General features: G+C 42.4%; 1 protein-coding gene across 1 annotated transcript; it reads left to right on the forward strand.

Annotated features, from left to right (window-relative positions):
* Nucleotides 1–209: 209 nt before the first annotated feature.
* FZD7 (frizzled class receptor 7) lies at nucleotides 210–4,260 on the forward strand. The gene has a single exon (XM_029606276.1). The coding sequence runs from the start codon at nucleotides 551–553 to the stop codon at nucleotides 2,216–2,218; it is 1,668 nt and encodes a 555-aa protein (XP_029462136.1). The 5' UTR covers nucleotides 210–550; the 3' UTR covers nucleotides 2,219–4,260.
* The last annotated feature ends 13,260 nt before the right edge of the window (nucleotides 4,261–17,520 follow it).

Genomic DNA, 17,520 nt, shown 5'->3' on the forward strand with positions numbered 1-17,520 from the left:
ATCTAACTCCTCAGCCACCGCCCCCTGGACCTACTTTCTGTCTACTCCCCCCCACCATTTAAACACCCAATCAAAAGCGCGGTAGTATGAAAAAATCCAAAATGGGGGCTTGGCGGGTTTTGCTTTGTGAATGGAACGGGAGGGGGGCGGGGCTCTCCCCCACATATAGTCTCGCTCTCCACAGGCAGCCGAGCTTCTTTACTGGCGCGTGTGCACCGCGTTACTACTTCCTAACCGGCGGGGGCAGAGGGATGGCGTCTGGCGAGAGGAGTAAGAGCGCATCAGACTTCTAGAGCGGTCCTCGCGCGGCTTAACTTGTCGTCAGTCGCGAGGAGCGCTCGCCTTCTTGCCTGCAGAGGATTCTCCAGCTCTGGCTCGCAGCAGCAGTGAGGCAATAGCGGACCGCGGAGAGCGCGAGTTACCCCAGCTGGGAGGAGAGCGAACCGACACGGACCCCCCCCCCCCCCCGCGGGGCGGACGGCTCCTCCGCCTTCCCGTGATTAGCGGCGCCACCGTCGCACCGGCCCGGCTGGACCCAGCGACCGCCCGGATGGCCGCGCTCCTGCCCTTCCTGCTCCTGCTGGGCAGCCCCTCGCCGGGCTCCGGGGCTCAGCCGTACCACGGCGAGAAGGGCATCTCGGTGCCGGACCACGGCTTCTGCCAGCCCATCTCCATCCCGCTGTGCACGGACATCGCCTACAACCAGACCATCATGCCCAACCTGCTGGGGCACACGAACCAGGAGGACGCGGGGCTGGAGGTGCACCAGTTCTACCCGCTGGTGAAGGTGCAGTGCTCGGCCGAGCTGCGCTTCTTCCTCTGCTCCATGTACGCGCCGGTGTGCACCGTGCTGGAGCAGGCCATCCCGCCCTGCCGCTCCCTCTGCGAGCGCGCCCGCCACGGCTGCGAGGCGCTCATGAACAAGTTCGGCTTCCAGTGGCCCGAGCGGCTGCGCTGCGAGAACTTCCCGGTGCAGGGCGCCGGCGAGATCTGCGTGGGGCAGAACAGCTCGGAGGCGTCCCCGCCGGCCGGAGCCAGCGCCCAGCCCACCCCTCGCCTGCCCGAGCTCCTCACCCTGGCCCCGGCGGGCGGCGGCGCAGCCGCGCCCCGGTCCTTCTCCTGCCCCCGGCAGCTGCGGGTGCCCCTCTACCTGGGCTACCGCTTCCTGGGCGAGAGGGACTGCGGGGCGCCCTGCGAGGCCGGCCGGGCCAACGGCCTCATGTACTTCAAGGAGGAGGAGGTGAGGTTCGCCCGGCTCTGGGTGGGCGTCTGGTCCTGCCTGTGCGGCCTCTCCACGCTCTTCACCGTGCTCACCTACCTGGTGGACATGCGGCGCTTCAGCTACCCGGAGCGGCCCATCATCTTTCTCTCGGGCTGCTACTTCATGGTGGCCGTGGCGTACGGCGCCGGCTTCCTGCTGGAGGAGCGCGCCGTGTGCGTGGAGCGCTTCGCCGAGGACGGCTACCGCCTCGTGGCGCAGGGCACCAAGAAGGAGGGCTGCACCATCCTCTTCATGATCCTCTACTTCTTCGGCATGGCCAGCTCCATCTGGTGGGTGATCCTGGCCCTCACCTGGTTCCTGGCCGCCGGCATGAAGTGGGGCCATGAGGCCATCGAGGCCAACTCGCAGTACTTCCACCTGGCCGCCTGGGCCGTGCCGGCCGTGAAGACCATCGCCGTGCTGGCCACGGGGCAGGTGGAGGGCGACGTGCTGAGCGGCGTCTGCTACGTGGGCGTCCAGAGCGCCGACTCGCTGAGCGGCTTCGTGGTGGCCCCGCTCTTCGTCTACCTCTTCCTGGGCACCTCCTTCCTGCTGGCCGGCTTCGTCTCCCTCTTCCGGATCCGCACCATCATGAAGCACGGCGGCAGCAAGACGGAGAAGCTGGAGAGGCTGATGGTGCGCATCGGCGTCTTCAGCGTGCTCTACACGCTGCCCGCCGCCGTGGTGCTCGCCTGCTACTTCTACGAGCGCGCCTTCCGGGCGGCCTGGGAGAGGACCTGGCTGGCGCAGGTCTGCAAGAGCTTCGCCCTGCCCTGCCCCGCCGAGCACTTGGCGCCCGTGAGCCCCGACTTCACGGTGTTCCTGATCAAGTACCTGATGACTATGATCGTGGGCATCACCTCGGGCTTCTGGATCTGGTCGGGGAAAACCTTGCAGTCCTGGCGGCGCTTTTACCACCGACTGAGCACGGGCGGCAAGGGGGAGACGGCGGTGTGAGCCCCAGCCGTTCAACCTCTTAGGTTTCAGTACTCACGGACGGGCTGGAAAACGCCACAACTGCCTTCCCTTTTTCGTTTTTAAGAACAAGTTTTTTTTGCCCCTGGTTTCCGATCAAGCAGCAACGAAACCTTAGAGGGACGATCTGATGTAGATGGAAATTTTATTTTTTTCTACTCGTTACCGTAGTCAAGTTTTTGTCTCTTGCCAGGTTCTAATAAGTGTCCCGGTGATAAATGAAGAAGCTTCGCGGGAGTGTGACACTGGTGCCCTTTTCTTGTGTCAACGCAAAGTCCCTGCACCCTGCTGGACCCACAATAGCTCTGTGGTGTGCTGCATGCTATTTATGGTTGTTTTTCAAATAAAGGTAAACATTTGAAGGGCTTCATTTTAGCCTTTTTTTTTTTTTTATTATTATTTGGAAGTATTTCTTTTTTATCCTCTGGATTCAGCTTCCTATTTTTTCCTTTCAAATATGGGGTATTGTTACTGTTGTGATTATCTCATTGTTCTTTAAATTCCAATTTGAATACATGGAATTTTTCGAACTTAAAATGTTAATTGAATGTGTGACTGATGTAATTATTTTGGTACTTTACTTTCATTTCCTCAGTGTACCTACCACACATTCTCTGTTTTGAGCCCTTAGTTTTTGATGGTTTTTATGCCTTTAAAAAGTAGTGAAAGGCCGACTAATGAATGCATGATTACAGTTGGTGTGTTTTTCTATAGCCAAAACAAACATCAGAGTTCCTTTCTAGGGGCTATAGGTGTTCCAGTGTGTATTTAAACACAGTTGTGCTCTTTTCTAAAGGATTTGTTCCCCTGTAGGATTATTGGAAAGAATATTTTTTAAAAAAATCCAATTGTTTCTCCTCTTTAAAAAAAAAAAACCATTGGGAGTGTTCAGTCCATTCAATGTGTAGTTTCTTTTAATTCTGTGCAGATGAAGAGTATTCTTTAAACAAATCTTTTGAAAGAAGGGAAGAAAGCCTGGCAATGCAGATGGTTCAAATTTCATTTAGTGCTTTGAACATGTGACCAAACACTTCCATGTAAATTGTTGACACATCCACTTCATGCCTTTCTGGCTTACAAGCTTCTCGGAGAGGAGACTTTTGTTTGGAGGATTCTAATCAAATGGCAAAACAGGGTGGCATTGAGTTTGATGGAGTAACTTGGGCACCCACTCTTTTTAAAAAAAAAATTGGGAGTGATACATTTTTTATCTTACAGTATGGGGGTGGGGGGGGGGGAGCCTCATTTTTGGGGAGGTGGGGAGAAATAAGCCATAGACACACGAGTGGGATCCTCTTTCTGAATTAGTCCACTTTTTAAATAGCAAAAAAATGATCTTGTTAGATTATGTAACGAGTCCTTGTGGGAAGGAACAAAATTAAAGGAAAATTTTATACCATTAAAATCATAAATTTCCTGTACAGTATTTTCAGAAAAAGGCTCATTGCTTTTTTGGTAGCAGTCTTAGATTAAGAATTATTAAAAGCAGTTTTGTTTTAATGGCAACACTAAACTTTTTTTCCATTGTGCATTTTACTAATCATTCCTTCTCTCGGTGGAATGCTAGTGTCAACTGTCCCATTCTGGATTAGGCACTACAGATCTGTCTGTTGTAAATGAATGTTAGCAGCATTAGACAGCTGTAATAAAATGTACAAGGATTATAAGAGTTCTGTTTTGTAATAATTTAGTTCCATGAGGGTTTGATCAGAAGCCCCACAGGATCGGGAAGCAGATGGTTCGGTGTATATCTTTTGTAAATAATCCTACTTTTTTTATGAAGAGATGTATTTATAATGGACTATGCTTTGCTGTTTGTCTTGAAATGCCTGCAGAGGCCTCATTTTATCACATGTACAGAGTATTAAATAAAACTCACTTTTTCAAATACAAAGTACAGATTCATTCTTTGTGTTAGCTGTACCTGAGCCAAGGTTTTATTGCTCTATTCACAATAACAGTCAGAATTTTTGTAGTATTTGCCAAGTATATACAGCAGAAGAGATCATGCAAAATAGTTGGGAAAAGGACAAAAAGAAACGTGTTTCCCTTGAAGAATTGGTAGACGGATGGGCAGAGGTTCCTGGGCTTACCTGTTGGTGATTTTGCATTTTATTTCATCTTGAGCAAAGAATTGTGATTTAGGCCACTGGGATGTGTAGCATCAAAGGTCACCAAACAAGTTGTGTGTGTGTGTGTGTGTGTGTGTGTATGCAAACTCCCTTTTCATGCATCTAGCAGCCTCCTTTTAAACACCTCCCTCCACTTGTGGTGTCTTAAGTAAGAACATATCTTTCCAAAATGTAGGACTCAGAGTAGAGAATACAGAAGAGTCTGATGAATAAGACTGGTTTAATCTTTTCTGTTCATGACATCTCCTCCCTTTTTCTCATAAAACTGAAGGTAATGAGAGAGATTAGGCTTTGCTTTCCCTTAATCTCTGTGATATTGCTGTGGGGCCTAATGGCTAATTACCTCCATTTGAATTGCTCTATCCTTCCTCAGAGGGTACAGAGTATTTTTGGAGAAGCTTGAGCAGACTTGTTAGCAGGCAGTGTTAATTAGTGGGTAGGCCTGTTCCCTTTCCTTTCACAATAGCAGTACATAGCTGTCCTGTTCTTGAATTCCTTGGTTTTTTTCTCACAGGCGGAATAAAATACTTGCTGAATAGAACCCAAATGGGTTGAACTCTTGCAGTTAGATCTGTGCCATCTGCTGCAACCAGCAGCATAATTATTGTTAAAAAAATAGGTTTAACTATTACTTGTAACAGCAAACATTAATATAGTAAAGGCTAGTTGCATTAATTTCTCTTGAAAGCTGTATCTGCTGTTTAATATGCACACCCCAAGTAACAAGACTTATTCTGTTTATAGGCTTTTACAGTTTTGTGACATTGAAATTCTTTAAGCTTCTGTCTTGAGCTCCTGGGGCCCTCTGGTTCATGTGCTGTGTAATTCTTAGAACCAGTGTAGATCAATTGAATCTTGTGTTTGGTGCCTCTTGCCAGCTTGGGCTATTCTCAGCCATTGTTGGTAACTGCAGCAGAATTGCTTAAAAGGATTTCAGAAATAAGAAATTTTGTTTGTCATGTGTTCTGGTTGTAATGTGTGTTTTTAAAATACTGCCCAGGAAGCAAATGGTACAGCTTTCATTTAAAGATGGTAACCAATTGGTCTACTTGACACCTTGCTGCTGACTTGATTTGCAACTATTAGAAAAGTACTTAAGGAAAAGCACATCAGTTTGAGAAATCTGGGCAGCGTTTTGAAAACACTGTGGTTTGAGATCTTATTTTCTATTGTTTAGTATTTGTTCCACTTTTTAAAACTCTGTAGGCACTGTACCTAACCTGCCCAACTTGTGTGTATAGTGGTGTTTTACCCAGGGGTGATTAAGTGCATCAGGAATAAATCATTTGCTTTTTCCTTACTAAATCTCCCAACAGATCTAGACAAGAACAGAACTACCTGTACTTCTCAAGGACTCCAGTTTCCTTTTGTTAAAAGGGAGTATTGTGTAATATGAATGTTAATTGCCTTTTAACAACTTCACTGCTAGGTTTTTACTTTTGTAAATTCATTTTTGCAGTTGTCTTGTCAGTCTTCTGCATCCTTAAGCTCAGACATGGTTGGACAGTGTCACAAATGATCTTACATGGAATGACATCTGACTGATTCTTTCCATGAGTGATGTCATTTATAATGTGTACTCCCCACTTAGCTGCAACAAAATGTTTTTTTAATGTCTACAACAATGAATGCTAGTTTAGGAGGAAAAGACATCTGATACAGTGTAAAAAAAAACTTAACCGTTATGGGGTCTAGTTTAAAAAGTGCACGCATACGGCCGTGGTGATTTTATAACGTGCGCGTGTTATAAAATCTGGTTTCCGTGCATGCGGGGGGTTTAAAAACTAACGTGCAGCAACGTGAGCAGGCCCAGTTCCAATTAAGGAACGGTCTGGTAGGGAACTTTCCTATCCCCCTGACTACCTTTCCTACCTTTTCCCCTCTCCTCCATGACCACTAACCCTGGGACCCGGTTAGTCTAACTTTTTTTGTTTTTGTTTTGTTTTTTTGTTTTTTTTTTTGTTTTAATGCTTACTGCTCCTTTGGAGCAGAAGTAACTTCTGCACGCCAGCCCGCCACCAGTGAGTACTTCCCCAGGACAGGGCCTAATGGCCGCCTTCCCTGTCTGCCCCCGCCCCTCTTCACTGACCAGGCACTTCTGCGTGTATCTCCTAACTTTATGCACGCAGGCCATCAAATTCAGTCTTGTGTTCAAGAATAATCATGTCATAAAAACCTCATTTAAACATTTATATTATGCAATTCAAAGCAGTCCTTATACAAAAGTGAATAAAACATTTTCATAAAGGTGTATTTTAAAAGTCCTATGCATGCTGCAGCCGGGAGATCAGTGCGGAAGTTGGGCTGGTGTGCACTGCACTAATTGTAAAAAGCACATGAATGCATGCATATCTCCTGGTACACGCACAACTTTTTTGTTGAAAAAAAAAAGAGATGGGGGGTGGTGTGTGTGGGACATGGACATTCCTAGATTTCTCAATGAAATCTGCACATAAGTATTTACGTGCGCAAGTGCACACTGGCATCCCCTACTGCATAACTTTACTTCTCCTATGGCTGACATGTAACCAAAAAAAAAAAAGGCAAGTTAGTGATAAGGGTAAAAGGGAGGCTTGTTAACTGGGGGGTTAGGAAGACGTCCTTGAACTGGGAAACTGGTAATTGTGTTGGTGCATATATGTACAAAAATCCATCTACGTCCACGGTAGAAGCGGAATTTGCATGCACATGTGCACTTCCGTATAAAATTGTGCACACACACATGCACGTACAGCCTATTTTATATCATGCTTACATATATATATGCATATGTTTTAAAATGGCATGTGTGCATGGCTGTTTAAAGGTTACCATCCTCATGCAGAAATTGATGATCTGGTATATTAATCCAGGTTTCACGACACAGGAGTATGATTTATGGTCATTATTGAACATGTAATGTGAAAATTTCTCATGTCCGATGAAGTCTTTTCCACCCTAACCAGCCTTCTTATAGACAGGTTAAAAAAATTATTTTTGTTGGGTCTAATTGTGGAGTACATGCTTGAACCTTTATCTGCTTTTTGACTTGGTATGTCATAACACCATATCTAATATCTGATCTGGAGAAAGGTGACCAAAATGATAAAGGATATGTAACTGCTCCCCTATGAAAGGAGAGAGAGGTTAGGGCTGTTGAGCTTGGAGAAAGGGAGGTACGATAGAGGTCTACAAAATCATGAAAGGACTTGAATGGGTAAACGTTTATTTACTCTTCAAATATAATTCAAGGAAGAGGGGGCATTCCATGAAGTTAGCAAGCAGCTCATTTAAAACAATCTGAGAAAATTATTTTTCACTCACTGAACAATTAAGCTCTGGAATTCATTGTCGGAGGATGTGGTTACGGCAGTTAATGTAACCAGGTTTAAAAAAGGTTTGGATAAGTTCCTAGAGCAGAAGTCCATAAACTGCTGTTAATAAGGATCAGTAGCTTAGGGTCTATTTAGTGTTTGGATACTTGCCAGGTACGTATGACTTGTATGGCCACAGGATCCATGGCTTGATGGACCCTTGGCCTGACCCAGTATGGCATTTCTTATATAGAATGTGAACAACTCTGTGACTCCTATTTTAACATGGTTGGTGTCAGCTTAAGGAGAACTCTGGAGGAGGAGCTTGGAGACGTTCAAAGGTGACCTACTAGTAACAAACTTGTAAGGTCATTTTTCAAATCATGTTAAGGCTGTGAAAACACCTTAATGCATGCGATAAGCACCATAATGCATAGTGTGATGCAAATTTTTTTAAAGGGGAGGGATTGGGGAGGAGTCCAGGATGGGATTTCTGAAAAAGTGGGCTGGCTTTGTACTTTGCAAAGCCAGAATGCACAATATCACAGATTTAATGCTGAAAATAACTACACCTTTTTCAATTGCGTTAAGCTATGCGATATGCCCATAGCGCAATTTGCGACTTTTCTGCAAATTCCATTTTGGGCATATTTAGGCTGGGGGAGGGACAGAGATGTGGGAGGAGAGAGAACCTGAGCCTTTGGGGTGGCATCATAGCAGCTATTTATACCTAGGAGGCATACCTAGTAAGGTGAGGTTTAGGTATTAGTGTAGGAGTTAGGGGCCACTTTTACATACAGAGTGAGAGGTACGAACAGAACCGTACACTCTTGTGAAGGTTTGATGTCCTTTGGTGTGAGAGAGCTCGTGCAAAGATGAGATTTGTACAATGTTCTCTCACCCTAGCTTTATGGACTCTCTACCTGGATAACATCAAGCTAGGTTTCCTCACTCTGAAGGACATCAACTCTCCACAAGATTGTTCTGTTCTGTTCGTAAGAGTGAATCAATACTTGTTACCCGTGTTTGGACCTGGAATGTAAACAGTGATGGTGGCATGTTTCTCGGTTTACTTGGGGGGGGGGGGGGGGGGGGGTGGAGCTGAGAACCTGAGGATGAAAACAGGTTCAGGAACTGACAAGTGTCCTGAACAGAAGCTATTTGTGCTAGGGCAAGCTAATTTTGTGTATGCTGAATTTCTTTTTCCCATTACGTTTTCAAAGAGAAGTTGAAGACACAAGACCTGTAAATGGTTAGTGTTGTGACATAGATTGACCATCACTTGGATTGCTTGAATCAAAATAAACATTCTATTTAGTTTTTAACTAAGTAATCAGGTGTATGTTAGTGAATACAGCATGCCTTGGCTAGTGCTTGCATGAGCGGAATTAAAATATATATTTACATTTTTAATAGTAGTTCCTAGTATTTGGATTCAGCCTGTCATTCTTCTTTGTATGCTAGAATGCTCTGCAGCAAAACACAGCGCAAGGACAAATTATATCATTTTTTCTGTGCTATCAGCAATTCTTGCAGGCAGGATGACAAATTTGGGGCTGGGCCTTATCTTTGCTCACTGCTCTGAGCTATTGAATGCATCCAAACAAATGCTCAAAAGTTTCACTATATAATTTTCAATCATTAATTATGGGAGAGGTCAATTATGCCTCTCCTTGGACATGTAAATAAAGTTATTAAAAGGAGGGGATGCATCAATTGTGAACAAGCAGAGGAAAATATCTGCTCCTCGCTAGGGCCCTCTGGGTATGGCTTCCAGGCACGCTCCTTACACTGTCAGTACCTGAGAGCTGCAGCTATAAGCAAGTCTATGTGCCCACCACTGAGAGGCAATATCAGAAGGGTTTTGCTCACAACTTTGGCAAGTCACTTGTTACAAGCCAATGTTAATTGCTATTAACATGGCTCCATCCCACTGCTGTGTGTTGTAGCACAGGTGTAAACTTTGCTTTATGCCAAATATTTTCAATCTTACAGGGAAAAAAAGCTTTGAAGGCAGTAAAAAAAAAAAAAAAAAAACCTGCCATACTACATGTGTGGACTATAGAGAACTTTTTTTTCCGACTAGTTCAAAGCTGACTTTGATTATCTAAGAAGCAAGAGAGCTACACTTAGAGATGAAAATAAATGAAAAGATTTTTAAAATGATGAAAAGAACTTTTTATATTCAATATTTTATTTTACTTCATATTTTCCAGATTATTGTTGAAATGTAGGAATTCCTAATGGAAAAATATTTCTTTTAAACATGCCTGTAGTTAATTGTTTGGGTGTTGATAGGGGATGAAAATGTGGAAAATTTGTTTGCCACAAAAACTTTATTTACTTTTGTTTAAAGTTCAATAAAGATATATATTTTAAAAGTCTGTAGTTTATTAGTGGTGCATAGGGTCGAGCTCTGTCCTGCATGTTAGCAAGTTAATGCTGGGAATTTAACCTGGGTCATACCAAGATTAAAATTTTACTCTTATGTGTGATGGCCATATTATACCATTGTTGTGCCCAGTTTGATAGTATCTAGCAACTTCTGCCACTCTGGGCATAAGAATATAAGAAATTGCCATGCTGGGTCAGACCAAGAGTCCATCAAGCCCGGCATCCTGTTTCCAACAGAGGTCAAACCAGGTCACAAGAACCTGGCAATTATCCAAACACTAAGAAGATCCCATGCTACTGATGCAATTAATAGCAGTGGCTATTCCCTAAGTAAACTTGATTAATAGTCGTTTATGGACTTCTCCAAGAACTTGTCCAAACCTTTTTTGAACCCAGCTACACTAACTGCACTAACCACATCCTCTGGCGGCAAATTCCAGAGCTTTATTGTGCGTTGAGTGAAAAAGAATTTTCTCCGATTAGTCTTAAATGTGCTAATTGCTAACTTCATGGAATGCCCCATAGTCCTTCTATTATTCAAAAGTGTAAATAACCGAGTCACATCTACTCATTCAAGACCTCTCATGATCTTAAAGATCTCTATCATATCCCCCCTCAGCCGTCTCTTCTCCAAGCTGAACAGCCTTTCTTCATAGGGGAGCTGTTCCATCCCCTTTATCATTTTGGTTGCCCTTCTCTGTACCTTTTCCATCGCAACTATATCTTTTTTGAGATGGGCGACCAGAATTGTACACAGTATTCAAGGTGTGGTGTCACCATGGAGCGATATAGAGGCATTATGCATTTTCTGTTTTATTAACCATTCCCTTCCTAATAATTCCTAACATTCTGCTTGCTTTTTGACTGCTGCAGCATCCTGAGCTGACTATTTTAAAGTATTATCCACTATGATGCCTAGATCTTTTTCCTGGGTGGTAGCTCCTAACATAGAACCTAACATAGTGTAACTACAGCAAGGGTTATTTTTCCCTATATGCAACACCTTGCATTTGTCCAGACAATCACTAATGGCTTCCACTCTCATCCGGCCTTGGCATTTATTTTCATGAACTATGGACTCTGGTACCTCCAGGTTAAAGCACTTCCAAGCTTTAACCCGTTCTCTCTATCGTATCTTTCATAATTAATACTTGCCTTTATCTTCCTTCCAGCTTGTTTTAAGCTTCCAAGTTCTTGACTCCCGTTGATTGTAACTTTGACTTATTCCTATCTATGGTTATTTATTGTTTACCTGAATTGTTCCTTCAGTTATACCCTATGTTAAATGTAAACCGATCCGATATGGTTATTTACTATGAAGGTCGGTATAAAAAACTGTTAAATAAATAAATAAATTAAATTTCATCTGTCATTTGGATGCCTGGTCTTCCTGTAATATATCACAGTCTGCTTGTGATTTAACTACTCTGAATAATTTTGTATCATCCGCAAATTTGATAACCTCACTCGTCGTATTCCTTTCCAGATCATTTATAAATATATATATTGAAAAGCACCGGTCCAAGTACAGATCCCTGAGGCACTCCACTGTTTACCCTTTTCCACTGAGAAAGTTGACCATTTAATCCTACTCTCTGTTTCCTGTCTTTTAACCAATTTGTAATCTACGAAAGGACATCGCCTCCTATCCCATGACTTTTTAGTTTTTGTAGAAGCCTCTCATGAGGGACTTTGTCAAATGCCTTCTGAAAATCCAAATACACTATATCTACCGGTTTACCTTTATCCACCTGTTGTTTAACCCCTTCAAAAAAATGAAGCAGATTTGTTAGGCAAGACTTCCCTTGGGTAAATCCGTGTTGACTGTGTTCCATTAAATCATGTCTTTCTATATGCTCTACGATTTTGATCTTGAGAATAGTTTCCACTATTTTTCCCGGCACATCAATAGAATAACTTTGGCAACTCGAAATATGAGTTTACTCCACTTTTGACCTAGAGGTTTAATTTCCAATGTAAGCTCTCAAGCCAGTCACCTAAAGATGAACAGTACACGAGTGATGTGTGTCCAGACTCTGGCGTACTGTTTAAGTGTAAATGTCCATCACAGGTGCCTTACACTTTGTTCAGCTAGTTCATGCCCACCAGAGAGAGTTTATTCTTTGATTTTACTTACCATGCTTTGTAAAAATGGGATTAAATAGTACATGAGATTGATGCTTTGCATCCTATCTTTTGCTCATCTTCTCGTACTCAAGGCCGTTTTGTCAAGGAATAAAGTATAAGCTTTCTGAGCATGTGCCAACATCTAGTTGAACAAAGTGTAAGCTCTTTTGGGTGGGCACCAATGGCTGCACTTTGCTGCTAAGCACACACTGTGCAGGAAAATCTGGTTCCTTCCCTAGAGCGATTATACTGGAGATTCCATTACTAGGTCTGAGGTGGAGTAAAATCCCATTTCTGGTGGCCAATGTTATCTATTGCTGTGCGTAGCGGGGTAGTCTGTTTTGGAACCCGGAAGGAGTTAGAGTTCCAGTGTAAGTATTCTGGGGTGGGCACCTATGCCTGAACTGTACCCTGAAAGCGGGGTGCACAGTGCCAAAGTGCATACTGAAAGTGTCTGCCCCATCAGGCCTATGCTTTGTTCAGCTATAGGTGCCCATCCGAGAGAACTTATGCTGGAAATTTCTTCTTCCTTAGCCTGAGGTGGAGTAAATCAACATGACCTAAAAGCATTCAAAAAGGACCTAAAAACACTAATGTTCCGCAAATTCCTCACTGACTTTCAAACATCTAATCATCCCAACTCTCAATTGAACTCTCAATTGTATACCTCTTAATTCACTCTCTTCTCCCTGTACCTGCATGCCCTTCCCATCTAACCTAAAAATGCTCTCTGGACTTGATATGCTTATTTCTGATATTGTTTAAATGGTTTTTACTGCTGCTGAACTGCTAAGAATATGTTTAATGTTCATATTGCTTCTCTGTTACAAAATAAATGTATACTTTTGTAAATTGTTATGATGGCTCAACCGAATAACGGTATATAAAACAATAAATAAATTGCTGGTGGCCAGTTTTTTGCTGTTGCTGTGTCCAATGTGTTGGAGCAGCTACACCCTACCATATGGGCAGAGCAATAGACTAACTGTGGCCAACAGAAATGTAAGAACATAAGATACTAATAATGTATACTAGCTCAAAAAACCTCAAATATATAACTACAGAACAAAAACAAAACGTTTCAGCTTGAGGTGCTGCAAAATAGCAGATATATCTTTTTGTTCCTTTTAATATATAATTAAAAAGACTCACCTGAGAGAGTGGTATCAGAAAGGTGTAAGTGTATTCGCAGTCTCATGAGCTCTTGCCCTTACAGGGCTACAGCCCCTCTCTTGACTTCACCACTATTAATCACGTCATTTACCTACTCTCTTCACTCTTCCACTAGTAGAGTGAGAAATATATATAGATATTGTTTTAAAGGCATTTATGGACTTATGTTTTTTGCAATAGAGTTTGTGAAGGAACGGTAGCCCCTGAAGCAGGCGCGAGGAGCGCGCCGAAACATGGCCAATGTCAGGCGATTTACCTGAAGCAGTGAAGAAATGCAGTGAAGAAATATAGAAGAAATACTGTTGAGAGAGAAGCACAAATTGAAGCACACAATGTTTTAATGAGTAGTTGTGGCATGTTATACGGGAAATACGGGTGGTTTTAGGGATTTTAAGGGAGGCATATTTGCACTTTATAAAAACATAACATTAATTGACAAACCTGAAGAGAGTAGGTAAATGACGTGATTAATAGTGGTGAAGTCAAGAGAGGGGCTGTAGCCCTGTAAGGGCAAGAGCTCATGAGACTGCGAATACACTTACACCTTTCTGATACCACTCTCTCAGGTGAGTCTTTTTAATTATATATTAAAAGGAACAGAAAGATATATCTGCTATTTTGCAGCACCTCAAGCTGAAACGTTTTGTTTTTGTTCTGTAGAACATAAGATACGCCATACTGGGTCGGTCCAAGTGTCCATCAAGCCCAGCATCCAGCCTCCAACAGTGGCCAATCTAAGTTACAAGTACCTGGCAAGTACCCAAACATTAAATAGATCTCAAGCTACCACAGCTTATTAATTAATAACTTTTACTCCTCCCCTGACATTACATTTGCAGCATTGTGCCAGCAGAATCAATTTCAATTGCCCCAGCCATACACATACCCTTATACACCCCTCCGCCAATCGCATCACCCCCATGCAACTTGCTCCCTCCTTACATACCTTCCTTTCTCCTACCCCTCTCATTCACACTCCCTCTTCCCTTACCAAAGTGGCCTTGGATGTGGAATTGTGGCCAAGTCAGGATGCACAGTGCCAGTCTCACATGCAAGGCCATTATTCTTCAGCACCAGTGTGTACTATTCAGGTGTAGAGGCCTGCCCCAGTGGGTTAAGATCTGGCAAGTAAAATGTAATTGTAACCTCACAGGCAGCCACCTATAGCTGCATCTTATGCACTTGCACTGTGCCACAATGGCCTTGCAGACTAGAGTGGCACTATGTAACCTGACAGGCACAATTTTGCAAGCAAGGCCATTTTAATATGTCATACTGAGTGAAATGAAGTAAGTTCTCCAGGAAGAGTAACTACAGCCAAATGTTTCATATTTTTTGTACCCAAATCCAGGATGCACAGTGCCAAATTGTGTACTCTTCAGCCTTAGGTGCCTACTCTAGAGAGCTTACCCTTTGATTTAATTAGGCATAGGGATGTGAATCGTTTAACAATGACCACGCTTCTTGCACACTTTTTACCTTTGTAGCTGCTCCTTTCAGTTTTTTTCTATTTTTCTCATTTTATCAAAGTTTCCCTTTTGAAAGTTTAGCACGAGAGCCGTGGATTTGCTTACTGTCCCCCTTCCAGTCATTAATTCAAATTTGATTATATTATGATCACTATTGCCAAGCAGCCCCACCACCGTTACCTCTCTCACCAAATTCTGTACTCCACTGAGAATTAGATCTAAAATTGCTCCCTCTCTCGTCTGTTCCTGAATCAATTGTTCCGTAAAGCTATCATTTATTCCATCCAGGAACTGTATCTCTCTAGCGTGTCCCGATGATACCCAGTCAATATTGGGGTAATTGAAGTCTCCCATTATTGCCACACTACCAATTTGGTTAGCTTCCCTAATTTCTCTTAGCATTTCACTGTCAGTCTCACCATCTTGACCAGGTGGATGGTAGTATACTCCTATCACTATAGTCTTCCCCGACACACAAGAGATTTCTACCCATAAAGATTCAATTGTGCATTTAGTCTCATGCAGGATGTTTATCCTGTTGGATTCTATGCCATCCTGGACATAAAGCACCACGCCGCCTCCCGGGTGCTCCTCTCTGTCATTGCAATATAATTTGTACCCCGGTATAGCACTGTCCCATTGGTTGGCCTCCTTCCACCATGTCTCTGAGATGCCAATTAAGTCTATGTCATCATTCACTGCTATACATTCTAATTCTCCCATCTTACTTCTTAGACTTCTGGCATTAGCATACAAATATTTCAAAGTTTGTTTTTTATTTGTATTTTCATTCTGCTTTTTAATTGATAGGGATAAGTTAGAATTTTTTAGCTCAGCTGAGTTTTTAGTTACAGGCACTTTGACTACTTTTCTTATTATTGGAACCTCACTGTCAGGATGCCCTAATTCTAATGCATCATTAGTATCCTTTGAAGATACTTCTTTCCGAACCATGTGCTGCTGAGCGACTGTCAGCTTTCCTCTTTGTTCATGGCTCTCTTTAACAAAAAAAGTAGTTGATAATTGCTGCCCATTTATTAAAAAAGATATTTCCATTAACAAAAACACCACACCCCATGGTACAACAATGAATTAAGGATATTTAAAACAACACTGAGAAAAGCTGAGAGACATTGGAGAGCTTCTCCTTCCACAGAAACACTAACTAACTACAAATCTCTATTACAACAATACAACGAAGCCACCAATAAAGCAAAAAAAGAATTCTATTCTAAAAAATAAATAAATTTCAATATAACCCTAGAGCTCTATTCTCATACGTAAAAGACCTGGCCAGTCCTATTGAAACTCCCACATCAAATAACTCTTCTAATTGTGATACAATTGCTCAATATTTTAAAGAAAAAACTTTAAACATAATAAAAAAACATAGCTCCTGTGAACTCTAAGCAAATTGTACTACCAAGCAATCCTAAGGACCATTTAATCTTCTTTGACACAGTTTCATCTCTTGAGGTCGAAGGTATAATTAAAAAAATGAACCCAGCTGCCCACCCAATTGACCATATACCAACTAAACTATTAAAAACAATCACTAATACAGTATCTAAACCTATTGCGGATATAATTAACTTGCCCATAACCGAAGCTAATGTCCCACTCACTTTAAAATCAGCAATAGTAAAACAAATCACAAACAAACCACAAGCAAACTCATATGATCTCTCAAACCTAAGACCCATTTCTAATTTACCTTGTATATCAAAAATTCTCAAGAAACTAATTAAAAATCAACTAACAGATTATCTGTAAAAACATAGTACCCTGTACCCAGTACAACACGGATTTAGAAATTATTTTAGTACAGAGACCCTTTTAACTTCACTACAAGATATCATCCTAAGAGGAACCGATAACAGCCAATCTTACTTCCTGATCTTACTGGACATCTCGGCAGCCTTTGATACAGTTAACCATAGCTCTTACCTAACAAATAAACAGTTAGGTTTAGCTCTTACCTAACAAATAGAACCTTCAAAGTAAAATTTCTTGATAAAGAGTCACATCCTATCAATCTCAGCTTCGGAGTGCCCCAAGGATCCTCTCTATCCTCTACACGATTTAATATCTATATGCTCCCTTTATGCAAAATTCTATCAGGCCTCGGTCTAACACATTTTATCTATGCCGATGATGTTCAAATTTTAATACTGATCCAAAAGTCCATTGACCAAACTCTAAAGCTCTGGGACATATATCAATCCACCATTGAAAAGGTATTAACCCAAATGAATCTTTCCCTAAATACTAAAAAAACTGAAATCCTATACATCTCCCCTAAATTAAGCAAGACAAAAGAGTTTGAAATTCAAGAAGCGGCCAAAAACTACCCCATCTCCCTGGAAGTACAAGATCTAGGGATTCTTATAGATTGCGAATTGTCCATGAAATCCTGCGTTAAAAAAATCATAAGCGATGGTTACTTCAAATTAAACATACTCAAAAGATTAAAACCCCTCCTATTCCCTAAAGACTTACAGGCACTTGTCTTATCAAGATTAGATACTGTAACTCACTATTCTTGGGCCTTCCCGCAAATATAACAAGACCATTGCAACTTCTGCAGAACTCTGCAGCTAGACTCTTGACAGGTACTAGAAGATGTGAACATATCACCCCAATATTAAAAGAACTTCATTGGCTGCTAGTCAAATACAGGGCCCAGCATAAAATCT

This window comes from Rhinatrema bivittatum, chromosome 6 (assembly GCF_901001135.1).
Source record: "Rhinatrema bivittatum chromosome 6, aRhiBiv1.1, whole genome shotgun sequence".
In the NCBI taxonomy this organism is placed as follows: domain Eukaryota; kingdom Metazoa; phylum Chordata; class Amphibia; order Gymnophiona; family Rhinatrematidae; genus Rhinatrema; species Rhinatrema bivittatum.